This window comes from Psammomys obesus, unplaced genomic scaffold (genome assembly GCF_907164565.1).
Source record: "Psammomys obesus unplaced genomic scaffold, mPsaObe1.curated_primary_1811, whole genome shotgun sequence".
In the NCBI taxonomy this organism is placed as follows: Eukaryota; Metazoa; Chordata; class Mammalia; order Rodentia; family Muridae; genus Psammomys; species Psammomys obesus.
In genome coordinates, this window is record NW_026596064.1 from 3065603 (window position 1) to 3081803 (window position 16201).

At 46.8% G+C, this 16201-nt stretch overlaps 1 protein-coding gene across 1 annotated transcript; it reads right to left on the reverse strand.

Moving 5' to 3' along the window:
• Positions 1-8603: 8603 nt before the first annotated feature.
• Crygs (crystallin gamma S) lies at positions 8604-14351 on the reverse strand. Its single transcript, XM_055625250.1, has 3 exons — positions 14331-14351; positions 9580-9822; positions 8604-8952 (listed from the first exon to the last, which is right to left on the reverse strand). The coding sequence occupies exons 1-3, from the start codon at positions 14349-14351 to the stop codon at positions 8680-8682; spliced, it is 537 nt and encodes a 178-aa protein (XP_055481225.1). The 3' UTR covers positions 8604-8679.
• Between the last annotated feature and the right edge of the window lie 1850 nt (positions 14352-16201).

Consider the following 16201-nt stretch of genomic DNA (forward strand, 5'->3'; position numbering starts at 1 on the left):
GGGGAGGGGAGAGGAGAGGAGAGGAGAGGAGAGGAGAGGAGAGGAGAGGAGAGGAGAGGAGAGGAGAGGAGAATATAAGAACTTAAACACCGACAAACCAAGTAATCCAATTTGAAGAAGCCAGAGAGCTTCTTCGGAGCTAAACAGAGAATTCTCAAAAGAAGAATATCGAATGGCAGAGAAACACTTAAAGGAATGTTCAATGTCCTTAGTCATCAGGAAGATACAAATCAAAATGACCCTGAAATTTTATGTTACACTCATCAGAATGGCTAAAATTAAAAAAAAAAAAAAAAGGAGAGGAAAAAAAAAAAAAAAAAAAAAAAAGGAGAGGAAAGGAAGAGAAATGAGAGGAAAGAGAAATGAAGAAATGAGAGGAGAGGGGAAAGGAGGAGAGAGAAGAGAAAAGAGAGGAGAGAAGGGGAAAGGAAAGAGGGGGAAGGGGGAAGGAAAAGGAGGAGAGAGGAGGGTAGAGAGGAGAGGAGGAATCTCTGGAGTCATAGAGCCTAGTCCAGGGAGAATGGAATATGAAGAGAACCAAGAACAAAATGTCTGCAAATTCTGATGCCTTAGGGGCAGGAACAGGGAGGGAGCTGAGCAAACAGACACCGCCCTTCATCTTTTCTGTTCAGCAGGAGGTGGTATTGGTAGAGACCAGGTCATGTGATGGGTTCTGAGGGGGAAACTGTGCTAGTGGGGGGTGCATGAAGGAGCTGACTGGGGACAGGAGCAGGGCTGCCAAGCACAAGTTGTTTTTTCCTGCCCTGACAGCTGTCATCAGTCAGGGGACCAGATGGAAAGATGAGGCTCTCCCAGCGCAGAAGCTACACCCCATTAGTGAAGGAGGTAGCCCTATATGCAAAACTATTCACCAGAGCCAGCAGAGGGCCAACGGTGCTGATGGAGCGATTTGCTCATGGGAACATTTGCCTTGGATGCTGCTGTTCTTTCTCTCTTTCTCTCTCTCTCTCCATCCTGGCCCACCTGGGCCCCTAAGAGTGTTCAGATCTACTGGGACAAGATAAGGAGGGAGGCTTAATCCAGGCTAAGACGCCCAGCTGCTGCCCTCAAGCTGTCTATGAAACAAGGCAAGCAGGTATGTTTGTGTGTCGGCTCACCAACTCAGAATCTCCAGGCAGGTCTAAGCACATCACCCTAAAAGGGGAAAGGGAAAAAAGCACAGTTATTTTGTGGAATTTAGACTGGCTAGACACCTGGTTCTGGAGACTTTACAGACACTATAAACAAAAGCAGAGTGTTGGGAAACAACCCCATTTTCTCCACTCTTGAATTATTAAAAATAAAAGGGTACAAGCTATAAAAGAGATTGTTACTCAGTAATAAAAGGGAACTGCTGGTATGTGCTCCAACACAGATGTCCCCAAGCATTATCTGGGTGGAAGAAGCCAGGCACAAACCGATAAACTGCCTGATCCCACTCAGAACATCGGGAGAAGGTGAGCCAAGAAAAAAAAGACAGTGGTTCCAGCCCAAGAAGGGTATGTCAGGACAGGCTTCCGGCGGAGACACCTGAGGGACCCAGAGGAGTCTGTCTGCGGGTGACAATGTTCAATCCTGATTTTGTTGCTGTTCACCCAACTATAAAAAGCCATCCTACCAAAAGTTTTCAAAACTGGGTTTTATGATGCTGGAAGGATGTCTCAGTGAACTTACCCTCCCAAGCAATTGGTCAGAACTTCCTCCATTCCTAGGCAAAGCCCAGCGTCTTTCTCCCTGACCACCCCCCATCACCATGTTCACAGTCCCCAGCTGTTCCTGTGTGGGCAAGAGAAACCCCAAATGTTTCTCTGCCATATTTTGAGTCGGTTGTTCAGCAACTCCGTAGATCTTCGTAGCTCTGAAAGCTATCTTTTTTCAACAAAGAAATCCATATCTTTTCGTGTGTGTGTGTGTGTGTGTGTGTGTGTGTGTGTGTGTGTGTGAGTAACCGACCAGGATATTTCTGATTCCTTGACCTCTGCCTAAGAGAAACTTTGAGCAGAGATTAGAGAATGTGCCTGTCGCCTGGGGGACCTCGTGTGGCCGAGGCAACACTTAGCAGGCACATCCTCCCCATTCCTTTACGCCAAATATCCCTATGCCTCAGGCATGGTTTGAAACGTCTGTCCTTTTCCCATTGCCTGTCTGTGGTGAATTTCCTTCATAGACTAAAATCATCAAACCTTCAGAGGGGAAGGAAGTTCTAATCCGCTCTAATTCTTCACTGTTACCCAGTGAGCACTGGTGTGGCGCGTGGGTTGCGGTGGGGGTGCTGTCCTATCGGGGTTCGTGGTGGTACAGGACTCCTTGCAAGCAAAGGGCTCTTCTTTCCAGGACCTGAGGACAGTGTGAGGTCACAGGCCGACATCCGATTTGACAAGTCTGAGGGGTCACCAAGCTCAGGCACCTTGGAACTGTTCTCTCTCGCTTGTACGGCTCCTTAGTAATGACAGTTCTAGGAGTGTTTTGATTTTTCATTCCAATTTTAAGGAGCCCCATGGGTGGTCATTTCAAAGCGGATATTTTCTCCTCCTTTTCTTGCTTTCCAATTTTGAGATTTCTTTTCATAGATTAGATTTTTTTTTTTCCTTTCTTTTCTGAAGAGGATATACCCAAAAAGCCAGGCCATCAAGGCCCTTCTTTGTTGGGCCTATCTGCTGTGTTTCTTTATTATAAAAGAATGTGATTGGATACCAGAGGAAGTGGAGGGCAGAGAGCTGGGGGTGGGGGGGAGGACGAGGGACATAATAACTGATAATGGATTTGAGCTGATCAGGTTGTCTGTCCAGCGCATGCTCACTCTCCTCCAAGGCCAGCACGCTAATTCCCACTTACATCACAAGGGTCGTCTCCGCAGAAAGCGCGTACCGGCTCTCTTCTTTATATTCTCGCAAGCAGAGAGTTGCTTGGCACTGACACTGGGGACAACTCTAGGGCCTAGGAAGTCCGAAGACTGTCTGAAGCAACAGTCTTTCTGTGACTCAGTCTATTCACGCATCAAGCAGGAAGCTCCCTCTTCACAAAATCACCATGAGAGTCAAACAAAGTAAATGGAGCCGTTGCCAGGGAGCTGTGAGACACTGAGGGGGCAGGAACTCAGCGACTCCCTCACAACCGCAAAGGTGCCTGGCCTGTAGAGGAATCATCAGGAGCTCATCAGTGACCCTGGCTCATAATGCCCCACAAGCAGCGTTCCTATTTGGGTCTGCTCCTGCTCATAGAACACAGTTTGAAGATCTGTCTTTCGGTTCTTAGCACTGGGCCCTCCGGCGCCAGCCTGGCCAGGGCCACAGGGCTTCCTGTGAGCTCTGGGCAGGCCAGCCAGTGCATATTGGGAAACCATCTCGGTCAGCCCTGCCACCGGAGCCCACCATTGTTCTGGCCACACGGTTCAGCGCGCAGGCTGATGTTCAGTCAGCAGCGCGGACAAATCCCCGTCTGCTGAGGGCTTTACTCCCAAGAGACAAATGCTGGCAGGATTTCCCCGGAAAGCTAATCATTCCACAATCACCCAACGGTGTTATGGCTGCTGGTTCACAAAGAAGGCCACAGGTACTGCAAAAAAACGGGACTAAAATGTAGAAAGAACTGAGAAGGGTCAAGGGGGTGCTTTCCATCCTGGCAGGGGAAAAAAATGAGAGATATTAACTTCCCCCTTTTTTCCCCATCACATGGAGGAAGTAATCCAAACTCCCCTCTGCTCCCTTTGCCCCTCCTTCACACCAGCTCTCCCCACCTTCCTCTTCTTGACTCCTCTACTTCCACCTACACCACAGAAAGAACAGGCTAGAGTGATGACTCAGAGGTTAGGAGCACTGGCTGCTCTTCCAGAGGTCCAAAGTTCAATTCCCAGGCTCCCAACCATCTACAAGATGCCCTCTTCTGGCGTGCAGACAGAACACTGTGTACATAATAAATAATTCTCATAAAGTCACTGTAGCCAGCTGAGTCTGTGGGTTCTGAATCCTTTCGCCACTAAAGGGCTCCTCCTATGACTATTCTTCAGGGATCTCGTATTTGAAAGGTTTTAGGTTCTACGGTAGCTGCCTTTATTCAGTATATGCCCCTTTGAGTTTTTGACAAGGCTAACACTCTTTTCCTTATGTCTCATCTAATACCAACACAGCTGCTTGTGTTGTGTTGAATATGAGGATAACGTGCAGGTCTGAAAACCTCTAACCTGTGTGAATTCTAGAGACAGCCTTGTTGGCTTTGGAAACTTGCTGGGCGCTAGAACCAGGGAAGAGACGAATGGGACAGACGCCTGTGACAGTTAAACGTGACTTTTTTTTTCAAGGCCATGGAATGGGTTAAATGATTCTGACATATTTCCCCCAGCCATGACACATCTGCTAAAATTACAGGCATGGACTGTGGAGGCAGTCGGTAAAGCACTTGCTGTGTAAACATGAGAGCCAGAGTTTGGGCCCTCAGAACCTGAGTAAAAAGCCAGGTGGCCTGGGCAGCCTACACATAATCCCAGCACTCAAAAGACAAGGAGTGTCTGGGTCCGGCTAGATAAACGGTGAGCAAAAGAGTCCATTCTTACTCATATATACATATGTATATGTATGTATGTATATGTATGTGTACATATATACATATATGTGTGTATATGTATACATATATGTATATGTGTGTGTGTGTATATATATATATGAGAGGGAATCAAGGAGGCCACTGGACCACAATCTAGCACCTCCACAAGCATGCACATACATGTATATGAGTAGAACAGGTATGTATATATGCACCCCTATATATGAATATACCTCCATACACGCACCCGTGTTATATACATGCCATGTGCTCATTTAAAAAAATATATATGGGATAAAATAAAAAGGTATAAAGCTGGCTAACCACATAAGAGACTGGGAACACTAGATAATATGCTGGTACTATCGTTTGGGGGAGGCATTCCTATACAGTGAAACAATCAACAAAAGCAAGAATGTGGAGAATGTGGCGTTTAGGTGGGCCTAGAACAATTCACGAGAGCTGAGACAGAAAGAAACAGATCCCATTCCAACTGGGATCACGTGCGTTGGGTCACCTATCTTGGGTCCTCTGCGCATGTCCACAAGTAGGCTCAACTCCGCTCTGATTGGTGGCTTGAGGATTACAAAGTGACTGGGGGTTAGAATTCGCAAATACAGACCCTGACGTAGTGAGGGCCCGCTGGACTGCAGTGGCCGCTGCGCTCATGCTAGTTCTACTCCTAAGCATCTATTGACTTAGTTCATAGTAGCTTAAGTGGCAGGATTTGAATCCGCTCCCAGAGAGGAACAGATTCTCCAGCTTTTGTACCTGACTCCTGTTTACGTAGGAAAATGTAGAGGATCCCGTAGCAGAACTGGCAAATTATTAAGAGGCATCGTTAAGTCCTGTGGGTGAGTGAGAGCTAGGACAGCAGGCTGGGAGCTAGGGGTGGTTGCTGACTTAGCGTGAGACAGAGGCTGCCGTATTCAGAGCATTCTGACAGGGCAGGAAGGCCTAGCGTGGCGGCTCAGATGAGGAAGGATGAATGTCCCTCACAGTCTCAGGAGTTTGGACACGTGGTCCCAGTTGGTAGCACTATTGGCCAGGGTTAGGGGGTGTGGTCTTGCTGGAGTAGGTACATCACTGGCAGCAGGCTTTAAGAGTTTAAAGGCTCTGGCGTTTCTAGTTCACTCTCTCTGCTTTGTGATTGTGGTTCAAGGGGTGAGTTTTCAGATTCCTCTTCCCACCACTCTGCGAACACGGACTCTAACCCTCTGCAACCGCAAGCCCAGATAAACCCTTCTTCCTGTAAATTGCCTTCATCATGATCTCACAGCTACAGAAAAGGAACTAAGGCATTCAGTCAAAACAAAACATGTACAACCACACACCAAACCCAAACCAACAGAACAAAAAGGAAACACAGCCATCCAGATGGAGTGTGCATGGGCCAGACCACACGGAAGACACAAATTGCCGTTGGCACACACCAAGAGAATAGTGAGGGGAAAGATGGTGCTGAGCGTGGAAACGGAGGCATCCTTGAGCCATATGGCTGGAGACCAAGAAGGACCAGAGCTAAGACTGGGGGCAAGAGGGCCAGGTGCTGGCTTTGTGTAAGGGAGCTTTTTGTGGTATTCAGAGCTCTCTGACAGCCAACATTGGAAACTAGTGGTCCACGGGAGACACATGCCTACAGTTCTTTCTTAAAACAATGTATTTAAATGTCCTTTGTGGGGCCCGAAAGAAAACTCCCGTTTCCGAAGCCTACAGTGTCCCCGTGTGCTTACAGCCCCACATAGTTTGTTATGACTTGCCTTACGCTTGTTATGGGGTGCCTGGATATGCCAAATGCAAAGAAGAAGAAGAAAAAGAAAAAAAAAAAAAAAAAAAAAAAGAAGAGGAGGAAGTGGAGGAAGTTACAGTGCCAGACAAATGATAATTCCTAGCAGACCCCTTACAGAACTTAGGTGACACTTATATTTCTATCCCAGTATTTGGCATTTAGGAATCCTGTTCTGTATTTAATCTGGCAGTTCCACCGTAGAGGTTTGACTTTGCACGTTGAGGAAGTGGGTTCCATATTTGGGAAGTATGTAGAGTTTTGTCTCGGTGGAATGTTTTGCATAGCAAACGGCTAACAGGGTTTTAGTATAGTGAGCCTTTGCTTTCCTGAGATGCTGTTTCAGAAAAATTGAAAGTTAAGAGGAGTAACTCGGGACAGTCAGCTCACTCACTGTGTGAAGTATGGTTGATGGGTGGGATGCTAGCCCCTGGCTCTAACAGCAGAGAGAATGATCTCTACCCCGAATATCTTGGATTTATGAATGGAGGAGAGAAAAGTTCTTGACCTTTCATACCAAATGCTTGTAAAATTCCTTTTAAGCAGAGTGAAGCGGTGCACCTGTGACCAGGAGAGCATTAACTGGCAGGCCTGTTTTGTTGATGTTTTGGTTTTTGTTGTTGTTGTTTATTGAGACAGGGTTTCTCTGTGTAGCCTTGGCTGTCCTGAATTCACTTTGTGGACCAGACTGGCCTCAAACTCATAGAGATACTCTTGCCTCTGCCTCCCAAGTTGCTGGGATTACAGGCATGATCCACCAGGCCTGTTATTTTATGGAAATTGTTTTATTCAGCAGCCATCATTTGCTTCTCTCAGACTACGCATAGCTATCGTGACACTGCTTTCTTGTATTGCTGCCAGAATTGCTTTTCTGGTGGCTTTGCACACACTGCGATGAACGCCCAAGCAACAGAGCAGTGGTTGCAATGAGAGAAGAGGCTATCTCTAACTCACTGTTACCATAGTCTCAGTTTCCCCAGTGAAACGTGACTGTAAGATCCTTGAGGTCATTTCCAGAAACCACACTTCTGAAAACCATGTCAGTAATCTTGGGTATTGGCCAAAATATTGGGTATGTTTTTCATCATCATCTCTGGCCCCCACAGAGAATTCTACTGTGTTCAATGGAGAACACTTGGTTTGGGGCTCTTGTATTGCTTCTTGGCAGAATGGCAAGGTCCAGAATTGACAGTCCAGTCAACTCAGGGGCCAGGGCCCTCTTCAGCTCAGTGTACACTATCGCATCCTTTCTCCTCAATGTGTATCTCCTTGTTTTCACTCACTTTTCTCAAAGTCCTCACTGACATTTTTTTAAAAAGGAAGATAACAAAATGAACTATTGATGTGCGTGTTGGAACTTAGTGTTCTCGAGTGTCATGTTGGGGGAAAGACACTAGAAGACGTAAGCCTTGCCATTGCTTTTAGAGATGGTGCTTTCAGCATTTCTCCGAATTCTCCAGTGCCCGTTAACACTCCTAGTGATGCTGTGTCTGCATCAGGACCAGCTTAGGGATGCCTTGGGCTACCCAGAGCATCAAGACTCTGCTCATCTTCCTTTCAAATAGCACAGAGTGGGAACAAGTTGCAACCTGTCCTTTTCCCTGGATCTTAAATGAGGAACATCAGGCCTCGGGCAGCTCGGCTGCTTGCAAATGATAGTCATGGTTTCATTGCTTGTTCCCAGTAGGGATCCTGTCTCCAGAGAGAGAGAGAGAGAGAGAGAGAGAAACCTGCAGTAGAACCCTATTCTCACCACTTTTCACATCTTTCAGGGTCCTGCACTCACACTGCACACAGCTCTCTAGCTATCATGAGCTGAATGGATGGAGTGGGAATTAAAGTGTGGATTCAGAAACATCAGTATCTCCAAGGCAGTTCTACTTCCGCTCACCCCACAGTGAATGTGGTCTACTTTCAAATTTTTCTTACGTCTCAGTTTTTGTATTTGTAAAGTCTAGACAGAGCACTGCTCTTACAGGGTGGCTGAGAGAAACAAACCATTAGGATAGGCACTCTGTAAAAGGCAGCTCTGCTTTGTTATTGTTGTCGTTGTTGAACTAAGGCAAAAGGAAACCCAAAAGAGCCTGTACGTGAAAGCGTGCTTTTATAACGTTCAGTGTACTCTTATTTTTTGGTTTGCACAAAGGTCTGGACTGGTTCGCTAAGAGATGAACTGCTTCAGATAACTGCCCACGGTGGCAGGACTAGAATGCTGGTCCCTAAAAGCAATTAAGAAGAGGCACCGTAGTCAGCAGTGGGATGCATTCCAATTCTTTTATTTATGATGCCTATTTGGACCACAAGCCAGCCAGCATTCAGCCCTCAGGGCGAACTCTACGGCCCCGTTCATGCCATCACTCCACAATGCGGCGGAATGACTGGACCGCGGGGGATGCCGCCCCCCAGTCGATGGGCTTCCGGTACTCCTTCTTGTCCAGGAGGTACTGTCTGCCACGGTAGCTGGGGAGCTCATAGAAAATCCAGGTGCCTTCTAGTACCTTACAGGAGTGGATCTCCCGCATGTGGAACTGCTCCATGATGGAGGGACAGTCTTCTGTGGTCTCGTACATCTGGCCGCTAAAGTCGCCCTTTTCAAAGATCTGGATCTTATACTGGCCTCCGCTGGACTGAAAACAACCACAACAAGAAACGGGCAGCCATTGTTACAGATGTGGTTAGCACTTGGGCACTCGGAGGAGAGCACGGTGCCCTGCCTATCCTCCTGAAAGGGAGGCTCATCAGCGCCCCTGTCTCCAACGTGAAATACAGAAGAAGAAAAAAAAATCTGACTTGTACTAAGTACAATTTCTATAAATATCCATGAGGTAGGGACAGAGTCATAGAACAATTAGTATTTAGCCTGCGCTTGATCTCAGCTGAAAGGCTGAGAAGTAATATCATTCCGTCTAGTAATGAAGTAAACCAAGATGTGTATTTCAGTCAACACATCCTAGCTAAGCAGGAAGAGGCAGAAAGACTTAGGAAAGGCTGTGTGGGGAGAGGGGCCTGGGGGGATGGCTCAGCAGTTAAGTGCCTGCTGCTCTACCAAAGGACCCGAGTTCGGTTCCCAAAAACTGTTATCAGGCAGCTCACATCCAATCCACCTGTTAATCCACCTCAGCTCTAAAGGATCCAACACCCTGTAACGGCCTCCGAGGGCGCCTGCAACACACACACACACACAACACACACATGCACACAATCCTAAGAAGAAAAGATGGGGGATTTGTGGCCCAGCAAGCTTCCAGGCTCACCAGGTGAACAGCCCTGCAAGAGCCCAGGCGGTCATTGAGGCCCATCCAGCGCTGGTACTCCGGGTACTCGCCCTGGGGTAAGATGTACATGTGTCCAGCGAAGTTGGGCCTTTCGTACACGGCCCAGGTGCCTCCCTCTACTCTAATGGAGTTGCATCGGCTCAGGTACGAGCGGAAGTCTGCGCAGTCGCAGTCGCAGTCATAGCGGCGGCCTTGAAAGTTTTTCTCTTCGTAGAAACTGATCTGAAGCACAGAACAGTTAGAGGGCTGAGGAGCCGGGCAGCTTTGCACGCAGATAAAAGTGGAAAAAACAAAAACAACAGCAGCAAACGGCTTTCCCTCCTACTGTGAAGAAAAGCACACAGTTCTACTTTGCCTCACATTTGGCTTCTGGCAACTTGGTTGTCAACAAGTGGGATGGGACCTTTCTCAAAGTGGCGCAGAGTTAAAGAACATCCTAAGAGAAGCCTCTGACCACATGACGTGTTTAAGTTCCCACGGTCCTCTACTTACCACATTATATTACATTATACCACCGATATATTATGCTATAAATGGCCGTTTACGCCTCTGACCCTCCAACCAGAATCCTACTAGGTTTCTCCCAAGGATAAAGACCGAGCCTCCCTCGCCTCCAGATCTCCTGAGCCCAGCAACAGCTCACAAACCCTCAACAGATGTTCGATGAAGAGCAGTCCATGATGGATGGCTGCAGAGCCTAGGCACAGCCGAAAACACAGCAAGCTCCTATTAGAGTGTTGCCAGCAGCAGGACTGTGAGGCCAAGAGAGTGAGGCAAAAGTGGTCTCTGCTTCAAAGCCCGATCAGTTTCTACCACAGTGCCTGGCTTCGGCTTCCCACTGCTCCAAAGGCATGACTCAAATACACTGAGTGCTGACGTAAAACAGAGCTCGGAGTTTTTTTTTTTTTTTTTCTGGTTGAGACGGGGGACACCTGATAGGAACTCTGGGGGGGGGGGGGGGGGGTTTCATGAATAGTTTCTGAATGTCACTATGAAATCCAAAAATAGATTTTTTTGCATTATGCTGCCACCTTGTGGCTGATTTGAGTTATTGATTTCTCAGAAAAGCACGGTCTTAAAGGAGCAGAGGCGGAAGGGTGAGTAGTTTTCCAGAAGCCAAGAAAAGGGGACAAACCAGTTCAAACGAATACAATACGCGGGAAACAGGACCCATTGCAGGAACCAGTGAACAGTGAGTGTGTGGAGTTCACTCAGTGCCTGTGAACGCCCAGAGCCAGGAGCTAACGCGCACAGCTGCGATGGGAGAGCACTGTGAAGGGACTCCAGTCTTGGTGACTGCTGAGATGGAGAGAATGGACGGATACCCAAAAGACACAAGATGCTTTCTCTTTCGTCCTGGGCGATTCTTCCCCGGGTGACACACTCAGAGCCATTTCATTCCGCCTTAATCTTTCCTTTCCCTGCCTGTCCCCACTTCTGTTTTTTGTTCCCTAAAAAACAAATCTCCTTTCCCATTAAAAATCATTTATTTCATTTTCCCTCTTCAAATTTGTTTTCTGCTCCTCTCATTTTTAGCAAAGCAGATTTAGATGTTTACAGACGAGAGGGGGAAATTCCAGCACGGCTTATTTATGACTTTGAACAGAGCCCCGGCCGAGCCTTCCTTTAGAGGCCCTAATCTGTAAAACAAGGTAAGAGCATCTTTCTACATGGGGGTCCTCTGAGGGCAAATGGCCGTCGGCAAGTACAAAGTTTAATACTTGATTCTAAACTGCCAGTGAAGAAGGGGCTTGCCCTGCCTGAAGAGCCACAGGCAATTAAATGGATTCTGGGAAAGGGATAGTCACACTCCTGGGTGGTGTAGACAGTGGTTCTCAACCTTCCTAGTGCTGTGACCCTTTAATACAGTTCCTCGTGTTGTGTTGACCCCCAACCGTGAAATTATTTTACTGCTACTTCATAACTAATTTTGCTACTGCTGTGAGTTGTAATGCACATAATCTGGTATGCAGGATAGCCGATGTGATCCGCAAAGGGGTCGAGACCCACAGGCTGAGAACCGCTGCTCTAAGTTGTCCTTCTCAGGTGAATGACCCATACCCAGACTTAGGCAAGCAACCCTGATTAAATAAATGCAATGGGACACACGGACACACACACACCCTACATAACACATTAGGAAGGGGATTACAGGGAAGGGGTTGGTAGGAGCGGAAGGGGAATGGGAGAATAATGAAAGATGAATATGATCAAAGCACTTTACATACATGTGCAAAACTGTAAAGCACATTTTTAAAACTCTTTAAACTACATCTGGCTCTGACCATATGTTACCTGTGTTTTCAGGGCTGACCCTTTGGCATTGGGTAACCAGTTGGTAAGACCTTCTCTGGGCAGGGCTGTTTCTGCCACTGTCAGCATTTAGTTGTATAGGGCTGAGATCCCAGGAGCTCTCACCCGTTCGCCTTAGCATGTCTATTATTGTTCCCCTTGTGCAGGTCACGTTTAGGCAGCCCAGGATAAATATTTTAAAAGACAGGAAGCTGTTTTCGTTTTCATGGACAAAGAATGACTTCCACAGACCGCTAGCTGAATATTCAAGGAGAGCCATAAGCCCGGGGACTGCAGTGCAAGCTCCTCACTTCTCACGTGGACTAGTTTCTTTCTCTTCCCTCTTCCTACCCCCATGTGACTTCATATGGCAGCATTCATGCTCTGAGCACCCAGCAGGATGGACCCTGCATCCAAGAGCCTTGTTATTGTGACCACTGAAGAGATCTTCAGGAAAACACAGTACCTTCTCTTAAGAGCGGACAGGTTCTACATGCCCACATTTACATGATGAGTTTGCTTTTGAGCTCTGACTTAGCAAAAATGATTTTGTAGGAGCCATGCTATGGGAAATGTGGCCTGTGTGTTTTAATCCATTAATTCTAACACTTACTGTCCTCTGCACATTTGCCTTACACCAGAATCTCAGAAGTGAAATAGACAGAGGGTCACCAGGCTGTCCACCTTCCTAGGACAGCTGGTCATTCCATGTCAAATCGAGCGTGCATTCGTTTTTAATGGAGCCATTTCTGGGCTCCAGCCCAAGCTCTCTGTTCGGTGGGTGAGGGCTGCTCCATTTATGCACAATTCCTATTGTAAAGGAAATGTGACATCTGCCCATTCTGTTGCAGATGGAGAAAGGTGGTCCTTCTGACATAAAACCTGAAGAGTCTAAAAAAAAAAAAAAAAATTCTGGTTTTCCTAGAAATTCCTATAAAAAGCCTGTCACAATTATTTTTGAAAAATAGCCTACCAATCCAAGCAGAAAGAAAAATATCTTTATTATTCCAGAGGTTAACGAATAAATGCTTAATAAAATCTGTTGCTCTTGCCGAGGCCCGTGTTGCCTCTGATTAAGCCAGTAACAAGATGGCGAGAAAGGAAAGGCAATGGGAAACACCAGGTGTCTGTTTCCATGACGTTTACGTAAAAGCCTTCCCTCAAGGCTCTTCAGACTTGTCAGTGGGATCTGAGAGGTGTATTTTACAAACACTGGACAGCCTTTCCCCTACCTATGACATCTGGATGGTTGTTTGTTCTATTTGTCAAACAAGGAAAAGGTGCTCAGGCACTAGCCAATCACAGAACACATTGACAGCAACCTCCTGCTGCCCTTGTACTGAAAAGCACACCATCCCGCCTGCCTAACCTCTTGCCAGGCTCAGCTTAAAGATGAGGAAACCGTGAGGCGAGTCTTGATCGAGTTTCCACAGCATAGCTGGCCTGAGCTTTGAAAAGCGTCCCTGTCTCAGTAACAACAAAAGCTGGGGGGGGGGGGGTACAGGCATAGGGGGAGGTAAAGAATGTGAGCAAACACAAATACGACTCCATGTATCATGTGGCCTCAACACGCTCCATCAGCACAGTTCTGGGGTCAATTGGAGAAACTAAGTATGGTCTCAGTGTCGGGTATTAGCTTTAGGATGGACCTTGGGGATCTGTTTATCCAGGGGTGAGAGAACTTTGTTTTTAGGAGGTACATAATCTAAATATCTCAGCCAGCAGTGCCATCAAGTTAGCTACTTTTCAAATGGTGTAACACATCAGCCGTGGCCAGATGTTAGCAGTTGGAGAGTATCAGTTGAGGGAGAAGCATTCACTACACATTTTTCTAACTCTTTCAAGATCAGTAAGTCTGAATGTTTCGAAGCAAAGAGTTGGAGGGGAGGAATCAGGCACTGCACCGTGACTCTTTAGTCTTTGGCTACACAAAAGCACAGCCCCCAGGCCATCGCCTTCAGACAGGCAGCTGAGTCAAACGTTGGTGAAGACTCTGCCTAAATGAAAAAGTACTGCAAGATTCAGTTCGCTGGCCTGGCCTATCCACTGGCCTTTTGGAACCTTAATAGTTAGTCGAGGCTGAATTATACGCAACAGAACGCCGGCTACTGGAGTTTGGCGGCAGTCTTCACCACGTCCCACTCCTGTGAGAATGACATCCTCAGTGGCTGGGAGGCAGCCGTCGTGATGCTTTACGTATTGTTTACCCATACAGCACTTAGCACAGCGCCATCGCTAAAGGTGAATCTTTAAGGTGGCCTGAGATGACTCTCTTAGACCCCAAAACAAGCCCTTCTCCATCTTCTCTCCCCATCCTTGTCCTTCAGGCTCTAGCTTACTCACCTCGATACCGAAACAAAAGCTTTCCTGCAGCTGCTTTCGACACTCGATTAGATGAAAGGCGGGTTAGCTAACCGCTCCGCATGGTGTTTACTTACCTTGGCTCCAGTTTTAGACATTGTAAGCACTGAGGTTGATCCCGCACTGCTGAGAGAAACCCAGGACAGCTCCGGGGCTACAGGCACAGGGACATTTATACGGGGCTGCTTTCAAATCAAACATTTGCTTAATCATGAGAATTGGATCCAAAATTTGAGTCAGTCATTTAGAGTCTATTGATGGGTGCTAGAAAAACAATTGGGATTATGAAATAAAGGAAGGCTTCATGGCCCCTCTAATGCTCACCCAACCCTGCTGCATTGTAGACTTTGCTGAATCAAGGCACCAAAACCCAGCCAAAGTTTTAAAAATTCAAAACAAGTTTTTCTCTGTGCGGTTTGTTTTTACAGCCAGTGACCTCTTGGACATTCCTAATGTCTTTTTATTCTTCATCAGAGAGCCTGTAGAAGAATCCAAAGACTACCCTCTACTTCTCCGCTAAAGGAGGCTGAAAACAAACTCACTAACAACCAACAGTCACAAATGCTCATCTTTGGGGGTGGAGAGGGGAGTAGGAAGTAACTACAGGAAAACATTCTTGGGGTAATTTGAAAGTTTTTAGTATGGACTATATGTTAGATATTCCAATTTGGCTCTTGGATTTGATTACTGCCATGCAACTAGGTAGGAAAATGTCTTTGTTTTTGGCAAATGCATGCTAATGTTTCTAGGGGTAAGGCGATATGGGCAACCTGCTCTGAAGGTGTAAAATTAACAACAGAAGGTAGAAGAATGAATGTGGCAAAAAGTTAACATTTAAGTGCTCTACTCAGGAAGCATACAGCGGTTCGGTGACCAAATTTTTATCTTTTTTAAAGAGTCCTACTATGTTATATATCTCTGGCTGGCCTGGAAGTCACTGTGTAGGTGAGGCTGGCTTCAAGATTACGGCAATACAGTTTCCCAAGTTCAGATTTGCCTCACGAAGGTCAGCTCACCGATTCTTGTGAATGCCATTCAAGTCAGAGTTGTGACTCACAAGAGAAGTGTGAAGTTCACAAGGGCAGAATGCTGCCCTGTGACTCCAGAACTTCCCTGGCAGGACGCTCAGTCTGCCCATTCCACTGGGTTCTGCTCAGAGAACACTCTTGTCTCCAACGTTAGGAATGAGATGAAGACTTCATACAAACTCAGAGACACACTCAGTCAATTCTCCCCCCTTTTTACTTTCCCAGTCCTGCTTCCCCTTTCCACCAATGGCTCTCCAACAGATCTCTCTATAAAGGGGGTGCCCACAAGAGCATTCAGTTTGAGAAGGGCAGCTGTGGGGCCTGGAGAGGCTCAGCAGGTGGGAGAGCTTGCTGCTTTGGTGGAGGGCTGGACTTCGGCCTGCTGCAGCTTCGGAGTGCTGCAGCTGTGAGGACCTGGTCTCCGCCAGCACCTGCCCTCACAAGTGCACGCCCACATCCCCACATATACACTTACTAATAATGATAAATAAAATTTTGTAAATGTGCCTTGATATGCAGTTTACTGAGAAGCCAGTGGCAAACCACACTGTACTCGCTTCCTCAATTTTACGCACGTTTGAAGTACCAGATTAACCCACAGAATCCATCAGTGTCATCATGCCTCCTGGTTTTTTCCTTTGGTCCCGCATTGCTTACTCCAGTTTCATGTTAAAGGAAAAACTATCAAAGCTTTGAAGGTTCCAAAGCATCAGGAGAGCTCGTTTTACCTGAGGACTATAAGCATGCTGCTCTGTTCGATACCTACGAGTAAACTCATCTCACCTGTCCTAAAGAACAGGGCTTTCCAGCCACAAAGAAACCAGCTCTGGTGCGGTACCGAATAACAACGAAAACCTTTTATTAAAATTCAAAGTGAAACATCTTTTTAACAAAAGGAGAAAATTACTTTTTAGGGTTTA

Coding starts and splice junctions, on each gene's coding strand:
- Crygs (XM_055625250.1), bottom strand. CDS start 14,351: ATGTCTAAAACTGGAGCCAAG. Junction 9,823..14,330: donor TGTCTAAAACTGGAGCCAAG/GTAAGTAAACAC, acceptor TCTGTGCTTCAG/ATCAGTTTCTACGAAGAGAA. Junction 8,953..9,579: donor CTTGCAGGGCTGTTCACCTG/GTGAGCCTGGAA, acceptor GGTTGTTTTCAG/TCCAGCGGAGGCCAGTATAA.